The sequence below is a fragment of the Chinchilla lanigera genome, unplaced genomic scaffold, assembly GCF_000276665.1.
Source record: "Chinchilla lanigera isolate Chin_1 unplaced genomic scaffold, ChiLan1.0 scaffold00015, whole genome shotgun sequence".
Classification (NCBI taxonomy): Eukaryota; Metazoa; Chordata; class Mammalia; order Rodentia; family Chinchillidae; genus Chinchilla; species Chinchilla lanigera.
The window spans coordinates 13,561,289-13,587,959 of record NW_004955416.1 but is presented as its reverse complement, the minus strand read 5'-3'; the positions used below and the strand labels follow the sequence as shown (position 1 = coordinate 13,587,959).

At 46.1% G+C, this 26,671-nt stretch overlaps 1 protein-coding gene across 1 annotated transcript; it reads left to right on the top strand.

Annotated features, from left to right (window-relative positions):
* Window positions 1–3,721: 3,721 nt before the first annotated feature.
* On the top strand, window positions 3,722–26,088 carry Tm6sf1 (transmembrane 6 superfamily member 1; the record flags this gene model as incomplete). Its single annotated transcript, XM_013512567.1, is given in 9 exon segments — window positions 3,722–3,825; window positions 6,979–7,076; window positions 10,163–10,266; window positions 11,931–12,013; window positions 12,642–12,763; window positions 14,801–14,905; window positions 17,070–17,162; window positions 17,339–17,458; window positions 25,193–26,088. Coding segments are annotated over 9 exon segments (1,021 nt in total), but the record flags the coding sequence as incomplete, so codon positions are not given.
* Window positions 26,089–26,671: the final 583 nt, after the last annotated feature.

Genomic DNA, 26,671 nt, shown 5'->3' with positions numbered 1-26,671 from the left:
GGGGGCGGCCCGGGCTCGGGCGCGCGCAGCGGGCGCGGAGCACGGCAGAGGGGTCCGCGTGCGGGCCGGCTTTGCTGCGGGAGCTTCCCGGCCCGCGCAGTGGTCGGGGCTTGCACCTGGTGAGGGCCAGGCGAGAGCCTTTGCGAAGGGCGCTGTGGATGGGGCATTTCCATGCCGGGGAACCGTGCGGTGGCCGCCCTGCCTCGGTCCCCCGGAGGGACTCGGACCCACAGAGCTCCGGGAGCAGGGGCAGGTGGGGCGGGGGCAGCCCCGCTCCCGTGAGGGGGGCTGCCGTCTGCGGGGAGGAGGAAGTGGCCGGTGCCTTTTCTCAGCAGTTGGTGCTGAGGAAATTGCATCAATCCGCGCCCTGCGAGCCCCTCCAGGGCGGGCCATGGCGTCTGCTCTGAGGCGGCGGCCAGGGCAAACTGGGCACGGGCAGTGCCTGCCCTTGGTCTGACCCAGGCCCTGGGCGCACCTCCTGGAAGCTGCAGCTCTGGCGGCCAAGTGCGATGTGGCTGTCAGTCCAGCGCAGGGGTCCCTGCTCTTCTACCAGAGCAGTCCCAGCAGTTCAGTGAAGGTTTCCCGAGTTCCTGCTGTGCTCTGTGTTGTTCCTGGGTTGTGGTCAGAGCTGAGAACAGGCTAGGAAAGCGTGCTGAAGCAGACATATAAAATGGGGTGGCTAGGAAGGGAGCTGGTCGTCAGGGAAGGCTTCTTGGAGGAGGTGTTAACTTCAGCTATGGCGAGATCTGGGGACGGCAAGCGGAGAAGGGCAGGAACCGGTGGGCGGAGCATGAGCCAGCAGGAGCGGAGGGTTGTAAGGAGCAAAGAGGAGTTGAGGGTCCTGGGGACATGGTGACAGCGGTCACTGAGTACAGACGACAGAATGCGCTACTGTCCATCTCTCCCGCCTGCAGGTTAAAGCCCCGATGGTCTAGCCAGGTGTGGTGGTGCAGGCCTGTAGTCCCAGGTCTTGGGAGAAAACCAGCCTGGGCAACATAGCAAGACCTCATTCCAAAAAACAAAATGAAACAAAACATTGAGAAGCCTAAGGGCACCTTGGTCTTCTTTTTCTACTCCTTTCTCCTGCTGTCCTCTGCTCAATGGGTCCCAGGGCAGGGAAGGGTCTGTTCCCTCCCTGGCACAGGCCCTCTCAACTGCATGATGGCACAGGATCCCTTCCCACAGGACACACCCTAGGCCCGCTAGTGTGGCCTCCGTCTGCACACCCTGGACCCCACCTGCTGCCTCTGAGGCACTGCTCCTGCTGGCCCTCCGCCTTCCTTGTTGTGGACTGTTGAGCCATACCAGGTGTTCTGGCCCAGAGTAAAGGTCAGGTGGTCCTTCTGTGGACCCCTCCCTGAAGGAAAGTTGTCTCTCCTTCATGAGACCCCTGGGCTTTTCCCACAGGTCTTGCCTCCGCATGTCACTTTGCAGGCAACAGTTTAGCTTTGCTTAGTACTGTCGGCCCAGCGCGGCGCCCTGCACAAAGGAGCTTTTGGTGATGCTCAACTTTGTTAACTTGAGCTAAGAAACAGAAAAAGCAAACAGTGTGAGGGGTCAGAAAATGGTCAGGTCTCTCCCTCCCCCCGCCACACACACTCACACACACTCACGCGCATACTCACTTTGCTTGCTCTCATCCACACATGCTCCTTGTCAGGCATCTGTTCACAAAATGGCATCCACCCCCTAGATCAGCGGTGGCAAACCTATGGCACTCCTGCTGTAGCGGGCTATTTGTTATTGAAAGCTCTAAAAAGTTCGCCATCACTGCCCTACATTAACAGCTTTTCCTCCTTGGGTTAGTTGTAGCTCTCACCGTCCCTCTACTGGACCTGTTTCTGCCTGTTTTGAGCAGGGGCTGCACTTGGCAGTCACAGGAAGGTCTCTGGGGACAATGCTGGGAGGCAGAAAGGATTTGCTGCCCCAGTTTCCTGTCATTCTTACTTCTCCCCTCCAGGTGGAGACCATAAGAGGAAGCTGTGAATCAGTTCACAGGGCTCCCTTGGACTGCAGAAGCACACCAGTCCTGTGGTCATACTGGCTATGAGCTCAAGCACTGGTTTGGGCAGGGAGGGGGCTATCTGCCCACCCCTCCTGCCTCAGCTGCCCATCATCAGTATGCCCATAGTCTAACCTCACACTGACATCTTCCTTCCTACTGGGTGCTTCAGCCCATACATTGGTCAGTTTTCTAGATGCTGGGACAAAATAACTAACATCTGCCATGATAAGGAGGAGAAGCTTATTTTGGCTTACTGGTTCAGAGGGTTCAGTCAATGGTCAGCTGGTTCCAAGGCAGGAATATCATGGCAGAAGGGCATGGTGGAGCAAGACTGCTCACTTCCTAAAGACTGGAAAGCAGAGCCCAGGGGAAGAACACCAGAGAGGAAGGGGCAGGGGACCAGATATAAACTCCCAGATCACACCGCGTGACCCTCCCATACACATCCAGAAGTGTACTTTACTAATCCCCTGGTGGCTCCCAAGCCCACCACATTGATAGTCACAGCCCAGTGTCATGGCCTTGGCTCAATCAGTTTCTTCCTTCATCAGCTCATCCCTTGAGCAGGGGCCTGAAGCATCCTTTGTTGTGCACTACCAGAAACCTCCTAGATTTGTTTCTCACTTGCATACTGACACAGCCATCCTCTTTTGATCCATTATCCATCACTTGGTCAACCCATCCATCCATTTACCCATTATCCATCCATCCAGCATCCATCATTGTCAGCCTAGACATTCGTCGTCTATCTAGACACTATTTATCCATTGCCCATCCATCCATTTGCCTTGATCTTTCACCTATCCATCCATCCATGTATCCATTCATCCTGCTATCATTCAGTCCCAGGGGCAAATGTGAAGGTCACCCAGAAGTCTCAGGAGCAGGCTTCTTAGTGGACGGGAGCTGGCTGGGGACCTGACTGTGAGGCTGCAGTGTATTTGGAGCTGGACCAGAGCTATTACAGAGGGTGGAGGGGTCTCAATGGTGCTTTGAGCAGCTCTAAGGGGGTGGGAAGAAGTTCTGGTGCAGCAGGCCACTGGAGTGGGCTGGGTCACCTCCATCTGGAGTGGGGCCGAGGCACCTCTGAACCCAAAGCCCTGTCAGTGCTGGAGGTGTGACAGGAGAGCACCTGTGTGGGATGGGAGGTGACCTCGTGGCCGGTAGAGCTCAGATCACGTGGAGATAAGTCCCTCCATGTACACCGGGGCCTCCTTGTGCCATCCCAGGACCTGCAGTGCTGCCTGCCACAGAGGTGCAGAACACACTGTGTCTTCCCAGAAGGCATGTGAATCTTGCGGGTGCCCCGGAGCGCAGTCTGAGGGCAGGGAGGTGGCAGCTTCCGTGGTTAGACCTGTCAGCTGCCAGGGGGAACAAGTCAGGTAGGTAGGAAGGTAGAGGCAGTGGGCAGGGCATCTTAGAAGCAGGGTAGGGTGGGGCCGAGGCACCTCTGACATTTCATCTGTGCACAGGACACAGGTAGGCAGAAGAGGAGATGAGGACCTGGGCTCTGGTCTCTGAAAGTCACAGGGATGTGGCCAGAGAAGCCAGAGTGCTATCAGTAAACTTCACTGATTCTCAGTGCCTGAGCTATGGCAGAGCAAGATTATGCCTGAGCTGTGCAGTACTGGGGACAGATGCATCAATGTCAGGAAATTCCAGGCACCGTTGTGTTTGTTTTGCTAAGTGACCACCTCCCTGTTCTGGTCCTTGCAGTTCCTGGACAATTGTAGGAGTTGCTGCCCTCATTCTGCTCCTGGTAGCCCTGTTGGCTCGAGTTCTTGTCAAAAGAAAGCCACCTCGGGATCCACTGTTCTACGGTAGGTCTCTTCGGGGGAAACTGTGTGTGTCTACTCCGTAACAAGGAACTTGCCCTCCGTTCTGTTTTCCTTCTTGGTGGTGAATAGTCTGCGTGAAAGAGAGAGGATGTCTGAGGCAATGTAGTCCTTGCCTCTAAGCCAGCGATGACAAACCTATGTGGCACGTATGACACCTGGTGCTCCGTTCGTATCACTGAAAGCTCTAAAAGGTTCACCGTCACTGTCTCTCCCAGGTCATGGACCCCACTTCCTGGGGATCGTGGTGGAGGGGCACTGCCAGGGCAGGCAGGCCTCTGCCTTCACCCCTTGATCCGCAGCTGCCCTTACCTCTGCCTCCTTCTGGGCCTCCTGCCCTCAGCCTGGAACGCGCAGTCCCCTCCACCTGGGGCGGAACAGCAGCCTGCACATTTGTACAGAGAGGGAAATAATTACGCTTAGCATGAGGGGTAGGCACAGACATTAAATAAGGTGGTGTTTGTAAAGTACTTCGGTCAGGTCCTGGTAAATACACATATGTGTTAAATAAATAAAAGCCCCATGACTGAGCACCTACAGTGTGCCTGGCAAGGCACTGAGCACCTTAGCAATTTTATTTTATTTAATTGTCACAACAGACGGAGACACTGGCTGAGATGCTAAGAGCCATGGTCAGGTCACACAGCTGGCGAGAATGGCACAGACCCGGAGCCCAGGCCTCCACCATGTGTGCTTTGGGCAGAGTAGCTACTGGGCTCTGAGTGCTTCCTGTGCTGGCGCTCTGCTGGGCATTTTATTAATTTAGTTTCTGCTCCAGCAATGCTGATGTCAGACACGCCCCCAGCCTGCACAGGCTCAGAGGTTTATTTTTCTTGCTCACAGGTGTAGGGGAGGGCTGAGCCGCTCTGCTGCAGGCCGAGGGTGGCTGTGGAACTGTCCACTTGGCTTCTTGCTCTTGGGCTCTCATGGGGATACAGCGCACCAAAGCGTCAGTGGGAAGAAAGATGTGTCTCTCATGGCTTTCGCTAGCAGCTGGCCACTGTCACTTCCACCCACACTTTTTCCCCAGTACTGGGGATGGAACCCAGGGCCTTTGCACTGAGAGCTACCCCCAGTCCTTGTTTATTTTTATTTTGAGACAGGGTCTCACTAAGTCATTAAATTGCCCAGATTGGACTGAAAGACCCCCCAGAGTGCTTGGATCACAGATTTCCACCTACATTCTGCTGGCCAGCGTGAGCCCTGGGGCCATCCCCTTATTAGAGGCGCAGGGAGCCTTCGCTGCCAGAGCAGGCCCTGCGGTGGCAGAGAAGGCTTGGAGACCTTAGTTTCTCTCAGTTTACATATAAAAAACTCTGGAACTTAGAGAACTTCTGTAACTTGCCCCGGGTTGCACGGTTGGTCCGGTAGAAGAGCTAGGCCTGTCTGACCCAGAGCCCTTGTCCTTTTTCTTGCCCCATTCCCCTTGCTCAGCGGCCCCAGCCTACCTTCCTGGACTGGCTTCCTGCTGCTGTCTGTCCTGCCTCTCCAGTCTGGCCCCAAGCAGACCACACTTGACTCGCTGAGGTCCTTCTGCTCCTCCAGGTGGCTGCTTGCCGGCACCCTCCACCCTCTGTCCTGGCTCTGTTCTAGCTTCGAACACATTGTAGCCTCACAGTCAGGTCGCCAGCCAGCTCCTGCCCACTAGGAAGCAGAGCCAGTGTCTGAGCCCACTGTTGGCATCTCATGGCTGAGACATGTGCTGACCCCGCCCCTTACCCAGGATACAGGCGAGGGGTGGCCACCTGGGAAGCCTCTGAGGAGTGAGTGTCCAACAGGGACACCGTGTTGAGAACTGGACTGTGGGCCTTCATGGAGGCAGGGAGGGTACGGGCTGTGGGGCAGGGCACCTGTGGTCTTCCATCCTTCAGGCAGATGTGGGGACGCTGGACTGTGGCCACACACTCTGCTCCAGGCCAGCTTCCCTTCCCTGTGCATCACCCTCCCTGCTCTCCTTTTGCACAGCTTTTCCTGTATCCACCAGCAGACCTTTCTCCTCACCCACTCCTGATCTAAGACACCAGTTTGTTCCAACTTGAAAATGCAACTTTCTTGAGGACTCCCCTGGGCTGAGTTTGGTCTCCCGCTGTTTAAAAGGTGCTATTCCTTAGCTAGTTGTTTCGAGTAATTGTAAGCCTGTTTAGGAGAGTCTCAACTCCGAGACATTTCTCTAAGACATGTCAGTGTTCCTTCCCTCATAGTTGATTGTACCATTGTACATGTATTCAGTTCTTGGAACCACTGGTGGTTTTTCTTAAATCCACTGTCATTTGCACACTAATTACAGTGGTACCTCAGTTCACGAACTTAATTTGTTCCACGATTTTGGAAAAGATGGCCATGTTTGTTTGGGAAAGATGGCCAGGGTAGTATTTGTCACCCAATGTAGAGTTTGCAAACAAAAACAAAATTTTGCCAAATGCAAAATTTACAAACAAAAGCATCCATGAAACCAAGGCATCACTGTACCTGCCTGTCTGTGGGGCCAGCAGGATGGACACACTGTGAGTTGGCCTGTGTGGTCATCACCAAGGTGAATCATCCACATCCTTATTATTATTTTGCAGTCCTGGGGATGGAACTCAGGTGCATTCTGCTGCTGAGCTACATCCCCATTCCTTTTTATTTTTACTTTGTGGAGAGAGCATCTCACTGAGTTGCCTAGCCTTGGTTCAAATTTGGTGATCCCCCTGCCTCAGCCTCCCGGAGTCCTGGGATTACAGTTGTACACCACCACCTTTGGATTTATGTAGTCTTTCTTTTAAAGCTGGTGGTCACTGTGTGCTTCTTTAGCTGCTTGGTGACTGGCTTTATTCCTGCTACCCAGGTGGGATGTGGATTTGGCTCTGGGCTTGAAGGAGTGGAGGGTACAGAGGGTGGCCTGCTGGGACAGTCAGCAGTGACTGTGTCGTCCTCCATCCCTGTGACTTGTGTTCCCTCAGTGAGAGCTGTTGGGCAGGGATAGGGAGACCCAGGAGGACAGGCAGAGACCTGGCTGGAAGTGCAGGAGGTATGGCTTGCTAGTCTGTGCTGACAGCGTCCACAGTATCAGAAGCATCTCATTCTCTCTTTGTCGAGTGCCAGCTCTTCAGTGCCTCCTGTGGGCTGCGTTCTAAACTGCGGCCTTCTCTGCTCCAGTGTATGCGGTCTTTGGATTTACCAGCGTGGTGAACCTCATCATAGGGCTAGAGCAAGATGGCGTCATCGATGGCTTCATGACCCACTACCTGAGAGAGGTACGGTGCTGCCTGGGGGTGGCCGTCAGCCCTCTGCTCCACGAGCAGGTTTGTTTCCCCGTGTAAGCTCAGACTGGTTACTAGTGGAGGTGAAGCCCCAAGGTGAGGTGCAGTGGTGAGAAGCAAATCCGCTCTCATGAGTCCCACCTCACTCCTGTCTCACCTTGTGGCCCATCTTTCCTTTTAAATGCGGAACTCTCAGTGAATTTAGTATTTGTGTATCTGCTAATATATTGCAATCTCTGAAATCCCAAATTACTCTTAAATTTGTGAGATACCAAACATAGAGGTAATTAAACTATTTGATTATGATGATGAACTCCCAACCACATCGTGGCACTGGCGAGAACTAGTCTTGTTTTCTTATTTTATGATGGGCGGAATCCAGCCACAGAAAGTGAAGTGACTTACTCATGGTCACACAGGAAATAAGGAACAGAGCTGAAAATGTAGTTTTCATCTGCATCTCAGATAGTGGGAGTTTGGATGCCATCCTGTACCTGAGGGGAAATGTTAAATCCGGGAAGGAGATACAGCTCTGGTGGGATGGGCTTGTGGGGAAGGGTCAGTGTTTTGAGCTAGGACACAAGGAAGAGGCTTCTGCAGGGTCAGCCTGGTGTGACAGTGGTTGGACAGAGGCAGCACCTGACGATATAAGGGTGAACTTGAGAGAGCCCAGGTGGTTGTAGGACTTGGGGACATGCTGGGGATGAGTGCAGGGGTCAGGCCCGAGATGACTTCCTGACTCCTGTGTTGGAGTTTGGAAGAAAGGTGGTGTTACTCCATCAGAGAGGCAAGCGAGAAGGACTTCAGTTCTGCAGACATTTGCTGAAGGAGACTGTGGCATTGCGGGACCTGCTTCCTGCCTTCCATGTGGGGACCCAGCCCTGTCTTAGGTGCCGGGACAGAGGCTCCCTGTAGGCACAGCACAGTGAACTCTGGTGACGACTGGGGAAGGCCTTGTAGACCTTGGGACCCTGCAATGGCACTGTAAATGTGGCCACAGGAGATGGTGGCAGCTGGTTTTGGCCAGACCATGGATGTGGAAGGCATTCTGAACAGAAGGGGCAGCTTGAGTAAGTGGCTCAGGGAGGAGAATGCTGTGTCTGCCGGGCACAGGTCTACAGAGATGATGCTCAGTTCATTTGGGGACACGTGGAGTTTCAGGTGCTCGAGGGACATCCTGGCACATGTCACAGCTGGCAGGGCTTTGCAGGTCTTGAACAGTCCTGGCAGGGAGGTTTTTTGGTCCACAGGACTACGGCTGGTACCAGCAATCTGAGATGCCAGAGGAGATGATGGAGAGTGAAGAGGCTGAAGCTAGAACTCTGGAGACTGGAACCAGGAGTGGGCACCAGGGAGTCTGAAGTAGACATAGGGGGGTAGGCAAGGAGGCAGAAGGGAAAGTGAGGGCATTGTGCCCAAGGAGGGAGGCTCCAGGGAGGAGGGCAGCAGGCACTGAGGCAGATGGAAAACAGGAAGAGGAATGGGGTGTAATAGTAGCAAGCTTGGCAAGGCCAGGCTGGGGACCCAGTAACTATCTAGAAGAATGAGGCTTGGTCTTTCCGGCAGTGACAAGCTTTGGAGGTGTTAGAGCAGGAGTGGCATGGCCAGAGTCAGGCCGTGTGAATATTTATCTGGCAGCAGGAGTGTCGCGATGGGAAGGAGAAGGGCAGGGAGACCACTGGGAATGTAACAGTGGTCCAGTGTGGGACTCTGAGGTTTGATCTAGGCCATGCTAAAGAGGGAGGTTTTTATCATAGAGATAAAATTGACAGGATTTGCCAAGACTGTATAAGAAAGTAAGGACTAAAATAGCAACTCAGTGGCTTCCCCAGGGTAACTTGAGTGGCACTGCCATCCAAATAGAGAGGCAGGTTGGTTGAGGGAGAAGCTGATGAGTTAATGATCAAGTGCACTTGAAGGGCCCAAGAACCTCCAGTTAAAGGCACCATCAGCCACTGGAGAGCCCAGTGCTGGCCGAGCGCCCAGCTGTGTGGCACAGATGACCAGAGCATGCAATCAGATGGCATCATCCAGGCAGAGCATGTCAGGGAGAAAGAGTGTGGGCCCTGCATGGACATAGAAGTACAGTTCTGGTGGTTCCCCTTCTTCTGTGATTTTAATGCAATTTGACTTATAGAGCAGTGCTTGCCCCAGGGGAGCAGGGTGCTTCTGAGAATGCCTCACTTGGCTGGCTGATCATTGGGCTGGTTGATCTGCACTCTTCCTTGTTGAAGAAGGGGTGTATGGCGAGGGGGACATGCAGGACAAGCCAGGTGAGCATGCCCGGGAGAAAGAGGAGAGGAAGGCCAAGCGGAGGCAGGGTAACACCAACGACTCATGCACTCCGGACAGCGATTTTCTAACAGCCCCCTGGAAACCTGACCGCTTGGAAAAGGAAAATGTAGTTCATCAAATAATCTGTGTTCATAAATTCATGAAGTTAAACATTTCTCAGAAGTGTCGCTTTCCTTGGGGTTTTGCTATGTGACTTTAGGCAAATCTTGAAACCTTCTGGGGCCTCTGTTTCCTTGTTTTGTCACGTCTACCCCAGAGGGCTGTTGGGAAGCCTGGTGAAGGGTCTGTGGGAATCTCTGAGTCCAGTGCCACGTGGGAATCTCTGAAGGGCATGAGCGCCTCCCTGTGCCAGCCTAGCAAGCCCTCTATGCGGGGTCAGCATGCGGGGTTAAGGCCAGCCAGTGAGCAGGGTCTTCCCTGGCCACCCCTCCGGCTAAGGCCAAGCACCTCTATTCGCAAGTGTGGCATGGTGCCCGTGAGTTGGCCCTCCAGCAAGAATCACCCATACTGCTGTCTTTGTGTCACTGTACGATCCTATGTGTTGATCTGTCACAGGCCAACTGGATAGGCATTCTCTGATTTGGTCCCCATGGCAGACCCTGGTTTTGGCAGCTTCTGGGTAAAATTCTCTTTGCACTTTCCTAATAGTTGAGTTGGAGTGGGTTCATCCGAGCAGACTAACACCAACTAGTTCTGCTGTTTTATTCTATTTGGAGTACAGATCTGGTGTTTTGCACTTAAATGTTTATATGTAAAGTAGACTTCTTTTTTAATGCTTTCCTTAGGGTGAGCCCTATCTGAACACTGCCTACGGGCACATGATCTGCTACTGGGATGGCTCTGCTCATTATCTGATGTACCTGGTGATGGTGGCGGCCATAGCGTGGGAGTAAGTCGGTTCACCTGCTCTGTGTGCCTTTGCTATCGATAAATGAGTATGTAAGGAAGACCTGTGTACAGAAGAAAGCAGGTATGGTGGGAGAATGGAAGTGCCAGTGTTTCCTATTGTGTTTCTTTGAAGAACAGGCGTTTCATTTGCAGGAAATAACGCCTCACACATTCTGAATCAAAACTTCAACTACCTCATTTCAGTTCAAAGCTTGACTGATGCCCAGTTCAGATGCAGCCTCACTCTTGGGTGCTTGCACCCACCCCCCCTGCCCTATTCCTTCTCACCTCTGTGTCTGGTTCCTCTGGAAATACGTACGTCCGCAGGATTAAAGGAAGAGGGGAAGTCTTATGGGACAGCTGCTGTTTTCTGGATATTAGGACTCTCCGTCATGAAATGTTAGCTGGGTTTTATGGGCACTCTGGAGACCCCTCTGGCAGGAATTTTGCATGGCACCTGTCCCTGAGTGAGCAATGTTCTCTGGCTGGATTTGTGACTCTTGCGCTCTTGGTGGTCTGCTCACAGTGTCTTACTCTATCCTAGAAGGTGCACTCTGAGGGAGGGGAATAGCTCAAGTTCAGCTACATGCCCAGGCCTCCACTTGGTTCCAGGGTACAGTCACACATTTGTGTCCCATGCGAGGCTTACACACAGCTTCATTTGCCTTTCCCCCTTTCTGCTTATCATAGAACCAAGGACAGCTCTAGCTAGTGCTTGTCTGTCTTCCTGCTGGCAATCCATGTCATTGTGACCGTCTGTGTGGCATCAGCCTCCCTGGCTTGGGGGCTGGGATGGAGCAGGAAGCACAGTGTTCTCTATGTCTGTTTTCTCTTATAAAATCTCCTTTTGAATTACTCAGACCTCTTATTTAGCATGGAGTTGAGTTACTGGGTTATAAGTGGAAGCAACATTCTGTCAGCATGGAAGTTGGGGTAAATGTTTAGCAGCTGCTGCAGAACATGGGGTATGTATCAGGTATTATCTCCACCTCTGATGCTTTGGCCAAATTGTTGGCCAAAGTCCATTTTTTTTTTTTTTTTTTTTTTTTTTCCTTCCAGTACCAGGAATCGAACTCACGACCTTGTGCTTGCCAGGCAGGCGCTTTGCCACTAAGCTAAATCCCCAGCCCCTCCAAAGTCCATTTTATATGCTACCATTGGACTGGGGATGTGGCTCAGTGGTAGAGCTTTTGCCTTGCATGCACAAGGCCCTGAGTCTGATCCCCAGCACCACACACACACACACACACACACACACACACACATATGCACACACATACTGGGTTATATGCTATTGTCATACTTACAATAAATCAGAGTATTGGACCCAGTGTCCTTCTTTAAACCTTTCTCTACCCTTTCATGCTTTGAGTTTCATACATAGTTGAGAAATGTAGGAGTCTGTGGCCAGGATGATCATGTTATAGTTTAGCTGTAGGTCAGTGTAGCAAGTATGAGTTCCTATTCAAAAAGAGACAAAGAAGTTTCTGTGGAATATCATGTGAGGAAATGAGGTTTGATCACCAAACTTCCTCGATTTATTGCTCTTTTTAAAAATGTTTCAATTCATGTAATTTACTAATTAGAATAAAAAATAACATTGAGGATCTTTTGCTGATAGTATTCTAAGACAAGTGTACTAAGTCAAGATTTTTTTTATTCCAGAGAGAGTTACAGAACCATTGGCCTGTACTGGGTTGGATCTATTATTATGAGCATTGTTGTTTTTGTGCCTGGAAATATTGTAGGTAAGAAAATTTATTCTAAAATTCACTTTCCTTTTCTGTAATAATGGGTATTTTCTTAAATAAAGAAGTTTGCTTTGGTTATAGTTTAACCAAGAGATTCTAAGCTTATAAAAACCCACTTTGCAAATAAATCATTCCTATTCTCCTCCATAATCTCGCCTCCTAAGTGCTTTTGAACAATCATCAATAATGTGCATAAATAATTCATCAAGTATCAGTGATTCCTAACTCTTTGGAAGGATCTAGACAGCTGATGATGGGATTTGTGACTACATTTAGTGGCAGATATTTCTTACAACGCTTTATTACATATTACTCCTGACATGCTATGAGAATTTGGTAAATGTACTTGGAAATTAAGACTCTTGAAGCCTAAAGTAAGAGATTATTTATGTATGCAAGAAATTAGGGTATTACATATATTTTTAATACTGTATATAGGACATGCCTGTTGATAAACATCTAGCTGTTTTAAATGACCTTTGTTTTTCTTCATGTCATTAAAATATTATCTGGTCTTTCACAAAATTTTATAATTTGAGATCGGGAGGTATCCTAAATATTATTTATGTTCAGATATGCTTTGGGTAAACCTCTGACTTTTTCTCTCTTTTCCTCTTTTAAACAGGGAAGTATGGAGCACGAATATGTCCTGCTTTTTTCTTAAGCATACCTTATACTTGTCTTCCTGTCTGGGCAGGTTTCAGAATCTATAATCAGCCATCAGAAAATTATAATTATCCTTCCAAGGTGATTTTTCCTAAGTTTAAATGTAACCTGTTTCCAACTTCACAGGGCTCACATATGTGCCTGGGCCAGTGAACTAACTGTGCCTCCGAGGACTGGAGCATCGAGGGCACTCGGCGTGCTTGGGAGCTTGTGTGGTGTTTATTGACATCTTAGTTAATGTGGTCAAGGTGGTCTGCTTCTGCCTGAATGTCTGATTTCATGGGCCAAGCCGTACTTCTGGCAACTCCCGTGCCAATGATCACAGTGGCTCCTAGCATCATGTTTGTTTTAGTGTGAGAAGTCCAGATTGTATGGTTTGTCTAGGGTTGCAGATGAGCTGGATTTTGAGCATCTGAGCACCTCTTTAAGTAGTATGTATACATTTATTGCTCCTCTGAGAGGAAGCTGGAGAGCTACTGCTGTTCAGTGTAGTCCACATAGCTGTAAGGTCTGATTCGCAAGAGAGCCAGGCACCTGGAGACGGGCTGCGGACCTCGTCTGTGACACCTCCCTCCAACCCCTACCAAGGTGGTCAAGGTGAAACAACCCCGGCCTGGCAGGTACTCTGTTAAAATCTTCATTTCTAAGCTGGTGACATCTTTCTAAGTTTCTCTTCCGCTTGTGGATATTAAATCCTTAGGCAAAACCTTTTAAGCGAAATTGACATGAAAATGTAAACTCCTAAATAATCAGAACATGGCATTTCATTTTACAAAATATTTATAATAGAATTCATTTAAATTCTTTTTTTTGGTATTAGGGATTGAACCTAGGGCCTCTTCCATGCTATATATCCATTCTACCCCTGAGCCAGCCCTCATCCACTTTAATGTCCACAGACTTCATTTGTAGACCTTTAGACACCCGCTATGTAAAATCAGGCTGGCACACTGGTGACTAGTATGCTTTTTCATTCCTTTGAAGAATGAAGTTGTTGTTAAATTAAAAAAAGCAAACAGTAGGGCTGCCTTCACCCTAGCTCCTCTGTTTCCAAATGCTCCAAGTCCATGTGCCCAAGAATGTTCATGTCATGACACACAGAACCATTTGTTAGTATTTTAATAGTGAAACATAGTGACAGGACAGTGACACTGCCACACAGAGCTGACAGGAACACAAGTTCAGAACTGCCCTGCAAAGCAATTTAGCAGTGTTGTCAGCCTTGCAAAATTTAACCTTTCAGGGGCTGGGGATTTAGCTCAGTGGCACAGCGCCTGCCTGGCAAGTGCAAGGTTGGGAGTTCGATTCCTGGTACTGGAAAAAAACAAACAAACAAAATTTAACCTTTCAAAGTAATAATTCCATATCTAGGGCCCGAGTGGAGAGATGCTATCAGAGATTTATGGACAAAGCTTCTTCCTATACACTGAATACTGACTGTGAAAAAGGCCTAAATCTTCACAGTGAGAGAACAGCAAAAATGTGGTGCTTCCATACAGTATGAGGTTTTAGAATTTTTAATAATGTTGCACAGTGCTTATTGTATAGGTAATTGTTGAGTGACTAAAGAATGCAAAATGTTTATTTCTAATTTTGTAGAAAACATTATACATATATATGTGTATGTATATATGTAAAAATATACACTACTGGAAAAGTATATCACCTATTAATAGTGATATGGCAGGACTATGGTGTACTTTTAAAGCATCCTTATTTTTCAGATGAGTTCATCTTACCTTTATAATCATGAAAATGTCGGCTGGGGATACAGCTCTGTAGCACAGTGCCTGCTTTGCAAGCACAAGGTCTTGAGTTCAATTCCCAGTACCAAAAAAAAAAAGGATAATCATGAAAGTGTTATTTTAAGAGAGAAATGTGGACTCAGAGCTAGAAGTGCCCTTCAGGATCGCCTGGTCCAATCTCAGCATTTCACTAAAGAGGAAACCAGGTCTTCAAGGGGCAAATGACTGTCCTGAAAGTCCCGTGGTTTAGGGTATGAATTGTGAATCTTCAATATCCTCTCCTCATCCATCATCACAGCATTCAGTGTGTCAGTACGTTTCAGATTCTCTTTGGCACTTTGAACTTGCTCTTTAGATACAAACTCTATTTTAGGTTATCCAAGAAGCTCAAGCAAAAGACCTGCTGAGAAGACCATTTGATTTAATGCTAGTCATGTGTCTCCTACTGGCAACTGGATTTTGCCTGTTTAGAGGCTTGGTAAGCATAATAGATCAAAATAACGTTAACCGGCTGTGGTGATGTGTGCCTGTAGCTGTAGCTATTTAGGATGCTGAGGCAGGGGTATCCCTTGAGTTTAGGAGTTCAAAACCAGCCTGGGAAACAGAAAACAAACAAAAATACCATTATCATACTATTAAGGCTTCCAAATGGACAAAACATGGAAATCGGTTTTTGTTTTTTCCATACTGCTCAGCAAGCTAACAAAATATCCCTTCCATTAGAGACTAGAGCGTTGGACCTCTTCCTGACGCTCTCCTGTCTCAACCCTCTATCCCCAAGGGGTAGCTTATTCTGGGTTGTTTCATATCACTTCCCTCAAGTCCTTGGATCAAGCTCTATTCAGAAATATCGTCCCTTATTTTGGGATATCTGGAAAAAAGCTGTTAGGATTTCCTACTTACGTTTCTGATTTAAACATAAAGATTATTGGCCCAGGTGATACCGTAAGACCCCATAAGACCCCAGTACAGCTGTGGCACAGAACACCAGTGTGTTCCCAGAGCGTAGGGGCGATGAGATCCAGAAAGAGGCACCAACCAGCCAATATACGTGTGTGCAGGGCCCTGCGAGTTTCTCAGTGGTAGGAGCAGTGCAGAGTAGATTAAGCTGAGTTTTGGAGTCTTTGTACTGATGCAGCTGATACACATTAAGGGAACCTGGGCATTGCATTTTTTTTTTTCTATGTTCTCTTTATCATTCTCATAGTGTAAAGGATAAGAAAGATGCCTCTACGCTTTGGAGTTGGATTCCTAGCCATTTATTAGTGTGTGGCGTTGGAAAGATTAATTTCTTGACCCATGCTTTTATCCTCTCTAAAATACTACTACCTACCTTATTGCGCAGCTTTGAGGATTAAATAAGACGGAGCACATAAAATTGTTGGTGGAGGGCCTTACACATTATAAGTGCCCAATAAATGATTACTTTTACTACTGTAATTGATCAGTCAGCCTTCACAATGCCCCAGTTTCATAACTTATTCTTAGCAGAAATAAATTTGAGCAGCTCTGAATTATTTGGTTAATTCTATTCAGTTTCATTGACACAGTGGCTATTCTGAGGCTGCTAGTGTTACACCACACTTGGGGAACAGAGTGGCGAGTGTAAGGTGATAAAGCTCATTCATTGTTTTGGGGTCCCTGGGCAATAAGAGGCCTGTGTGGTCCCTTGGGGGTTCAGGGTGAGAAGCAGTCTGAACTGTCTCTGTGGCTCACTCTTCCTAGAGGAGTTAAGAGAAGGAACAAAGGGAAGGCAGGGCTGTAGGCTTTGTTCAGATCCCTGCAACTGGTGGTTAGCGTGCTGTAATTCTGAAATTTCAAACAACAGTGAACAGGGAGACCCAGCTGTATTCCTGCACGGCCTTAAGAACCTCCTTTGCACTTGAGGAAAACGTGTGCATAGTTGGTGGGGTTTTGGGGCTGGGTCCCGTTTTTACCAACTCTGCCACCGGCCTGTGTCCTGCCTGTCACCCAGGTGGGACAACATTTCACTTATGGCCAAGGGTAGGAGGAATAGTGCCGGATGGGAAGATGACTCAGAGGGGACCCTGTAATGTGCCAGAGAGACACTTGTCTATTCTGTGGCCTGTCTACCCTGTTGAGACTAAATCTGCTCTGCTCTCTTTCCAAGTGGACACAGGAGGTGGCTTCAGACAAGAGGACCCTGCTTTCAAATCGTTATCCTTTACTGCCCCCACAGGCCACACTCTGTGAGGCACTGGAGAGAGGAGGATGCTATTTTTGAATCTTGCAAAGCATAGTAAGATAAATTTGGTCTAGAAATGTGTTTTCTTTCTTGTAGGGACTAGTTGGCTAGTTAATCCCAGGAGAAGTGAAACTGGTAATCTAAAGCAAACTGCTTTGGATAGCCAAACCTAGATACTTAAAACTATGAATACTTGAAACCCAAGAATAGAGCTTTAGTTTCCATTTCTGGCTCCACTATTAACCTCTGCTTAATCTCCTTAGATAAATCTGCAAAATATTTCCTTTCTTTGCTTTCCCGGATGAGCCTCTCTAGTGCATAGTTTTTGTTAAATAGCAAAGCAGCTTGTGACTAAACCTGGCACATTTAGCCTTATCAGCAAACCTAAGGACCAGAAGTGATTGTGTTTTTATAATGAATTCATTTTTGCTCTTAGATTGCTTTGGACTGCCCGGCTGAACTCTGCCGACTGTATACACAATTTCAAGAGCCCTACCTAAAGGATCCTGCTGCTTATCCTAAAATTCAGGTCAAGTAGTATGAAGCCTAAGATTTTTTCTAAAATTAATTCTCTCTGTAATGGTTAGAGGTGATCCTATACAGGGAGTAGGAATGCACATTTTACCTTTGAAGATGTTAACTTTTTGTACTTTTTATTCAGGCCACGCTGTTCATTTGCTGATACTGTTTTTCTGTTCAATGCAGATGCTGGCGTATATGTTCTATTCTGTCCCTTACTTTGTGATTGCACTTTATGGCCTAGTGGTTCCTGGATGTTCCTGGATGCCTGATATAACACTGATACATGCTGGAGGTCTAGCTCAGGTACTAATGTGCTATTTTGAGAGTTTACTGATCTAGTGCTCATTGATGGGTGTATAAAAACTATCGCTGCAGTGTTTTAGAGTAAGCAATCGTTGAGACATACTGTCCTTTGTTTTACAGCTCTTTAGAAGATATTTCTGCATATATATTCTATTTAAATCTCATAATAGCTATCTGAAAGATGTGCCATCTAGTTAAGAGAAGCTGTCAAGCTGTATTAAATGCTTCGCCCAAAGACACACACATACCCAGCAAGTGGCACTGCTGTTGCGTAGGGCTCTTTCCCAATCCCTGAACACCATGTTTGCTGAAAAAGGATGGCAAGCTGTTATTTTCAAGATGTCTATCTAAATTTAAGGTTTCAGGATTCTGCTATACTATTAATACAGCAGCTAGGGAAACTGGTTTGAACAGGTTCTACTCCTGCCAAGCTGGGCCTGTCAGCCATTCTTCCCCCTGGTACCCAGCCAAGCCCCTGTCTCATGAAGGACAGTGTAGTGTGTTCAGTGCAGGTGTTCAGTGAAAGCTCACTATATTGAACTAGAAATAAAATTATCTATGCAATTATTACACAAACTACATTTTTATAAGATAACAAGCAGCAAAATAAATTGATCTTCTGAACAAGGAAGGATTTTTTTTTTTTTTACTGAAAAATTTTAAAAAGCCAAGTGAACGCATCCTTTAAAAACATCTTTGTCTTGCTTTTTCAAGCAGGCCTAAGAGATTCAGAAATGTTAGGCATATACAGTTAAATATATACTCATGGTGTAGTAACCATGAGGGCAAAAAGACACTCAATTAAGTGTGGAAAAGTTAACAGAATTGTGCCTGCCTGGCAAGCACAAGGTCATGTGTTCAATTTTTAATCCATAAATAAAGTTCACAGTATTTATGGGGTCTTCTGGCCTGGGGTAGTTAATTATAAAATTAGAATATTCACTTTAGTAAAGTTGATAGAGCCTCCAGAAGAAATGATTCCTGTTCTGGAGGATGACTACAATTTATTCCCCTCTTTGCAGACCTCAAAATGCCCCATTCTTCAGACTTTGATTTTGGGCCTTTATTTCTCTATCTTTCTATACCAGTTATTAGCGGAGGACTTCCAATTTCAGCTGAAATTGCTCTCGAGACTTCTGCATTTAATTCTAGACTTCATCATTTCAGCTGGATGTCTTGTTAACAGGTCAGATTTAGAATAATACGGGACTCTTGCCCCAACAACTTTTGTGTTGCCATCATCTTTGGAAGCCGTGCAAGCCCAGAATGTGCACAACTCTTTCCCCTCCCCTCTCCATCCAGCCTGCCTCTCCAACAGCTCCAGGCTAGGTGTCTCCAGGGCAGTTCTCAAACCTACCCCCGCTACCAGCTCCACTGCCATGGCACCAGCCTCTGTTCTCGGTGCTATTTCCTGCTGGGCAAACCCTGCTCAGCCTTCCGCTTAGCTGTTTGTAAGGACAGGCCGTGCGCTCTGTTGCATGACAAGTATTCAGCAGCCGCCTTAGCCTGGTTTTACTTCTTGCTCCTGCAAAGCTCCTGGGGGACAGACAGTCTCAAGGGCCAGGGCTGGGGCACAGCTCAGGTGCAGGGAGGCTGGGAGCCTCACGAAACAGCATGGTGAGTGCACAGTATTATCTTTGCAGCAGGTTTTTTTTTTTTTTAAATAACCACTGAAAGATGAGGAAACTGAAACTCAGGACAGCTGGAGTTATTTGACCAAGGGGGCAGAGTTACTGAACGGCAGAAACCCTGTCTGGATGGAGAGCCCACAGTCTCCACTGTTACTTCCCCGTCCCTGCAAACAGCTGTGGCAGAGTCCTAGAGAAGACTTAGTCAGTGCCAAGGAGCTGGAGAAGCTCTGGGGTGAGCACGGTGCTGCTCACATCTGAGCCAGACCTTCTTAGGCTGAGCCTCCCAGGGAATGATGGGAGGAAGTTTTAGGTGGGTAGTGTCTGGCAGAGGAGGGACAGGGCCAAGGTAAGCCTTGGGTTTTGTTTTCCTGGCCTGATGCCCCTCCTGTATCCATTAGGACAGAGGGGCACGTAGTAAGTTGCCTTACTCCTGCCAGCCTTTCTTTACAGACTGTTCAGAGTCCAACAGTACTTGTTACTCTGCTTCTCAGTGGGGCCGCCTCCCCAAGGCAGGATGTGAGTGCCCTCTGCTGGAAGCCAGCAAAGGAGGCCCTATGTGGGACCTGGTCAAGTCTCTGGAGATAAGAGAACTAAGCAGGAAAACCCAGGTAAAGGCTTAGATGTGTGGCTAGGGCCAGAGGCCAGGAGGCTTAGGAAGCTCATAGCCTGGGGGTAAATGGTTGTTAGAGCCTATGGCAGTAACACAACCCCAAACTCTACCTGTTAATGAAGCTCAGCTTGCACATGGGCACTTGGGATTCCATCCGGGTGGTTCTGGGCAAGGCAGTATGGACAGCGTGCAGCGGCAGCTTCAGCCAGCCTTTAGGCCTTGCTGGAGTCCTTGGGCTTAGCTACCACTGGCTGGTTTGACAAAGTGGCCTGAAGCCCCTCTCATGCTGGTGAGTGCCCGGGCAGAGGCTGAGGCTGAACCCAGGTCCTGTAAATGTCAGAAAGATGTTTCTCTCAACCAAGCAGGTAAAGAGTGGCATAGTTTAAGAATTATCTGCTGGTAGCCCCATAGCTCTTGGCTGGACTTTAACATCTGCTTATTCATAGTGTTCAGCTTAAAGAAATAGAAAACATGTACAAGCTGGTCCTTGTGGCACATCTGTAATCCTAATCCCCAGACTGGGCAATTTAGGAAATCCCTGTCTCAAAATTTATAAATAAATAAATAAATAAATAGAGCTGGTGATGTAGCTCTGGGTTAAGCCCCTGGGTTCAGTGTCCAGCACTGCCCCCCCCCCCACCAAATGCTGCAGTGTAACTTTATATGGTCAGAATGTTGTTCTGTGATGTTTTGTATTTAGCATTTACTTAGGAAATGCCCTCATGTTAGAGGGTATCTGACACATTGATGAGGAAGGCACTCTCTGAAACCTTAACCCACACCCCATGCTTGCTAAAACTACTACATCTAATTTAGACATCCTATCCACTCATGACCCTACTGACATAATCAGACCCTACTTTTACTGAAAGATCTAGTGAACTCCCAAGGTTCTGTGCAGTTTGATAAGAAAAAGATCCTTGAAATGTTCTAGATCAAGATAGGTCACAGATTAGGAAGACACACTGGGTACTTAGAGTCCCTGATTTAAGGCTGTCTAGAAGCCTGACAAATCTGCTACCTTCAAATTAAAAGATCACTGAAAAACTGAAATAAAATAAAGCCAGGACTCTTTTTCGACCAGAGTTTTACTGGGACATATTCATAACCAACTGTCTCTTCATACGGAGTGCTTACTGTAGGACTCAAGGTATAAGCCTAGCTGGAGAAGTGTTGCAGACTTTTTCAATCCACTCACCAGCATTTTCTACCAACTGAAGTAGTCTGGGCCTCCCTATGTGCAGGCTCAACCAATGGCAGATGAAACACGTTGTTAGGCCTGTGATGGCCCACTGTACTGAACATGTAGATTTTTTTGTCATTGTCCCTTAATACCACTATTTCTATAACATTTGCATTGCATTAGGCATTGTGAGTAATCTAGAGATTATTTAATATTTGTGAGAGGATATGTGCAAATACCATGCTACTTAATAAAAAGGACTTAAATAGCCATGAATTTTGGCATCTGTAGGAGGTTGTGGAACCTGCTGATATGAACTGTATTGTGTTAAAATGTCACGGAAAATGAAAAGTAGGCTTAGTATTGTTACTGTGGTCAAGAGCAGGCACTCTGGAGGCAGACTGATTCAAATCCCAGCCTGCCACTGATTAGTTCAATGACCCTGGTTACTCTCAGATCTTCAGTTTTCTCTTCTCTAAAGTGAGAATGTTAGTAGCACTGTTCTCATAGTGTTGCTGTGAGGATTTACATGAGGTGGTGTATGTAAAGGGCGAAGACTAGTGCCTGGCACATAGTAGTCAGGTAACTCTTGGTTGCCATTACTGTTATAAGATTCCTAGCAAGTGTTTGAAGGAGAGATGCCTTGTTACTGAGAGTGATTAATCAGTGTGTAGCCAATTTACTTAAGCAATGTGCATTATATATAATGACCTAAACATCACAGAAAGTGGGTGCGAGCCATGGGGCACATGCACAGTGAGCTCCCAGCTACACCTGACCATCAAAGCAGGATCAGTTCCACTTCAGTCGGGGGCATGCCGTCCCACCCACTGCCCTCAGCCTCTGCCTGGCTGTGCAAGTACACGAACTTCCTCACAGAGGGTTGCTTGTTGGCTTTGGACAGTCTGGCTGTACAGAGGTGACTCTAATGGAAGCAGATTTCATGTGTTTTTCCTTCATGGAAACCTTTAAGGAATACCTGAAAGTAAAGGTTTAAGAGCATGGATAACTGAAATAGTAATGCAAATCCATTTTACTCAATTAGTTCTGGTGTGATTCATCACCAAGTACCTTTATTTAGTATTAAAATCAGACTTTAACATTTTTATGTGGTTATCATCCTTTGATGGCAACACCAACAGTTAAAAGATCAACAAGGAGATCTAAAAACAAAGAGCCCAGGTTTTCAACCAGAGTGCCGGGCATGAACAGGCGTTTCCGCTGTTTTGTTTCTGTGCACAACTAGCCCCATGTGCTTGGCATTGTCATAAGCCCACTGTAACAAATTCAACTCACTGAGCCCTCATAACAACCTATGAGGTAGGTTTCATTACTGTCTGTTTTTTACAGATGAGGAGGCCAGAGGGTCACATGCCTCACGCAAGGCCATCTTGCTGGTTTGTGCTGGGGCTGAAATCTGATTCTGGCCATCTGTTCCAGAGCCAGTGTTCTGAACCGCTCACTACACTATGCTGCTCAGAAAACCCTAAGAAAAGATAGCATGGTTCTGGATTAGCTATTATACTGTATTGGCCAAATAGCCTGGTGACTGCCCCAATGTTCACATTACTTTTTGCTTTTAAGATTTATGTGATCACAGAAAACTCAATTCTTCCTTTTAGAGCCAAAATTGTGGTTTTCAGTCATCCTTTCCAGGTTCTCTATGAAATCAGAGATACAGAGCTATTAAAATGTAATCTCTGTTCACCTTCATTACCCTATTTTCTATCCCAGTCCCACTCATATATTCTTAAACAAACAAAAAAAGAGTTCATCTCTTGTTTCTGTATGGTTAGAATTTTTTTTTGAATGAAATAGAAGAATGATTAGGGAGTCAATTTTGCATCACTGAATTTGGAGAAATTACTGGGGTTCAGAACTTCTGCAGCACTGAGTTCACTCCACCACCTAACCCTCACCCAGGCCCAGCACTTCAGGCCACTGTCAGGAGGCCCGGTGTGCCAGTGACATCACTAGCCAGGGGACTTTGCACTTGTTAGCTTTGTTTTTAGGAAGGGAACCATCCTCAAGTAAGACAAGTTTTCCTGGAACTTCAGAACCCTGGACATCTCACTGCGTAGGCCTTGGGAGGAGCATTTGTGTAGGAGGTGTGGCTGCTGTAGACACACCCACTGGAACTGTGCGCTGCAGCAGGGGTGCAGACAACGGGGCTCAGGGTTCTTCTCTCATATACACACTTCTGGTTAGGAATGTTAAACTCTTCACCCTTCCTTTAATAATTGTGAACAGAATGGCCTAATAAAATAGTTACAAAAATATAGAAATTCTTTATAGATCCTCTTTTGCATTTGGACAGTCACGAGACCATTGTTGTTGAACGTTTATTGAGCTGTAACAGTGTGATAGGTGCCACACAAAACATCGCAGACACAGTACCTGCCCAGTGGGCTTACAATCTAATCTAAGGACATGGATCCATTTTTAATGTTGCCATGGGTTTGCTGTTTGTGAAAATGAGGTATTAGCTGCACGATCAGTGCAGGTCAAGGGCCTATGGAATCACTGACATTTTGAGGTTTCCTTATGCAGGTAGTAGGCACAACTGCTCGTTATTTATTCTCTCAAAGGAAGGTGGACAGTTTTCACAATCTTTTGATTTTGTGATGTGTACAAGTGTCTATAAAGCCACCAAACCCACATTTCTGAAAACCAGGGTTCAAAACTGGCCTGTAGTCCAGAAGAAAAGTTTAATTATAGATTCAGAAAAAATCATTCAAAATAGGCCCTAGGGAAAAATAGTGACAGGAGCCAAGCTCCTATTCAGAGTTCCTAGAATGTCCACAACAGCTCCTTAGGGCAGCCCCCAAAATGCCCTTTATTTTGAAGGTCTTTTGTGGTCGCATCCCAGAGATGCAAACCCACTGGCTGGGTTGTCTGGCATCTGCCCTGGGGAGGAGTGTATGAGGGCAGAGCCCTCAGTGCCCACGACTCCCAATGCAGACAGTCCACTTGTTGGTCCTTGGAAACACACCACAGTAATCTAAAATCTCCAGAAAATAGCAAAAACGTACCAGAGGTATCCAGAATATACCAGTAATTTGTAAAATTGTAGCCCATTAAAATATCCGCTATTGATACAAATTTCATAAACATGCTTATAAAAGCTTGCCCTTTTCTTGTCATGGCAAAGTTAAGTGGTAACACTATCTGTTAATCACTTGGCAGAATCAATTGATTTCACATGGAAGGAAATATAAAGTAACTTAAGTATAAAGTAAATTACTTATTCATCCTTGTTACTTCTGTGTCTTCTCTAGTTGGCAGGCTTTCATCTTTTCACTTTGACCCGGCTGAACTAATAATTTACTACATTCAGATTCCCAATTCTTTATTTATGTGTATCTTGAATTTCAGCAAGGCATGAAATGCACACGTAGGGGATGCATTTTGTAATGACACAAGCTTCCTGTGAACTCCTCTCAGCTTTTAATCCTGCTGCGGCCGGCATTAGCCTTTCTAATAAGTTGTCCTCTGTGCTTATGAAAAGTATCAAAAAAGACCAACTGGTACATTTTGATGTGTGTTTTGAACAAGTATACAAGTATAGGGAGGCCCTTTCCTTTCCATTTTGCAAACTTGTATTATGCTGACAAGTCATACTTCTAAATAAATTACAATTTGACTTAAAAAGGCTGCCTGCCCATGTATTTGCCATTTTGTAAAGAGCAATCATACTCCTAACCTCTACCCTGCTAACCTTATAAAACAATCCTTAGAATTTTTTAAGTTGCATAAAAAACAAATGCATGAATAAATAAATAAAAGTATGTAATGAAAGGGCTTTGCTCAGTTACTTGCTTCAAGGAGTAACTGAAAGACTGATAAATGAAGCTGAGTTCCTCAGTGCTTCTCCTTAAATAATTTATTATTTTAAATATACTTTAGTTTTAAAAACTCTGTAATTTTTATTGGAAAATAACTTGTGAGCTACAGCTGAGTTTCTCTGTAGGACCTATAGAATCCAAATCAGGAAAAAAATTTCTTTTTCTGTTGAACTGAGCCACTCATGTTTGATATGGGGCACTGGGTGGGTTAGACAACAGAACTGACATGATAAAACTACACTAAACAAAGTATACTTTATTTGACCAGATATCAAGACTGGCCTTAGATGTAATGAAAGACTGTCATATTAAAGACTAGGGTTATCTGAAGGTGTTATGCTGGAGAGGCTGCTTGTAAGGGCATAGACAGGGTCTGAAATAGCCATCCAGAACTCGCCCTTCATCCCACTGGAAGTAAATTTCATGCTTATACTCTCCTCCCTCTTTTCTTCCCCAATAAAACAGGCCCAGTTTTCTCACATTGGTGCTTCTCTCCATGCTAGAACTGCTTATGTCTACAGAGTCCCTGAAGAAGCGAAAATCCTTTTTTTAGCATTAAATGTAGCATATGGAGTTCTTCCTCAGCTCCTGGCCTATCGCTGTATCTACAAACCGGAGTTCTTCATAAAAACAAAGTCAGATGAAAAAGTGGAATAAAAATGTTGTATCATGTTTTTCCTCTCTAGATTACTGACTTTTGTTACACTGGCATTGATTATTTTCTCCAATTTCACTCCCTTCTCAAACACAAATACTTAAGAAAACACAAATTCTTGCTCTGCACTGTATATGTGAGCTGTAACACTGTATTATATGGTTAAATTTTCTTTTGTTTTTGGAAGGAAAACTGAAGTTTTTGAGAAACAGCTTGTTTAAACAGATACATCAAAATTGTGAATAAACCTGATCATGTATCTCAAGATTCTGTTTGTACATATGAAATAATTATAAGTGTGAAAAATTACAATTTAGTGCCTATAATAGCATGAAACCAAAACTACTCAGAAGCGAATGTGTTCTATACATATAAAAAATTCAAAACAGCAATCACAGGTTGGAGAAATAACTTTTGCATAAAAGACTGTGTATGCCACATTATCAACCTCAGTTTAAAGGGGAGATCATCAGAGTATTTTTAACTGTTTGAAAAATGTTTTCCAAGGAAAGTTTATTATTTATTGTCTTAAAAACTGCTTTCACAACAAGTTCTTTTGTGTGTCAATCTAAATAGCTGAAGCAAGATCAATTAGCTTTATCATTACCCATAATGGACACTTGTTTTGCTGGTGGCTGGGAATATTTGTATTGTATTTCTGCATATATTTTTAATAAAATTGTTTATGGCCTTTTATGAAAACAAATTATACCACATTTGAAATGGTTTATATATATTTTCAAAAGTTTTAGCTTTTTAGTTAAGAAAATCTGTTACACTTTCTAAATCAAAACAAAGTCTCTATTTTCATATTTTAGTGTGAGCAATGAAGAGGCCTTCAATGAAGAGGCCTTTTGATGAATTAAATATTTCATCACTTTAAAATAAAGTGTTCAAAATTTTAAAATACCTTTTAAGGAAAAAGTACTCGATTGGCATCCTTACTACTTCCTTTATGAACTTTTCATATTTGAAACTGTGTGTGAATATAGTATCAGTATAATATCAGTATTTGCTAAATGACAGGAACAAACCAAAAGCACAGCCCCTCCTCACTACCCTTCACGGTGTACGGATTAGAGCTTGTGCAGCCTCAGCTGCCATCACCACCATCAGCATCGTCTGCGATTTCCTCCTCATGATCATTAGCTCTTCACCAAAATAAGGAAACCAAAAGGAAATGGGGTACAAATCAATGCATAAGCAACGTAAGTGTGAATTTAGGGTCCAATGATCTGGTAAATATTTTCCTAGATGTGCAGGCAAATCATGCTGTCATTCCCTCCCAA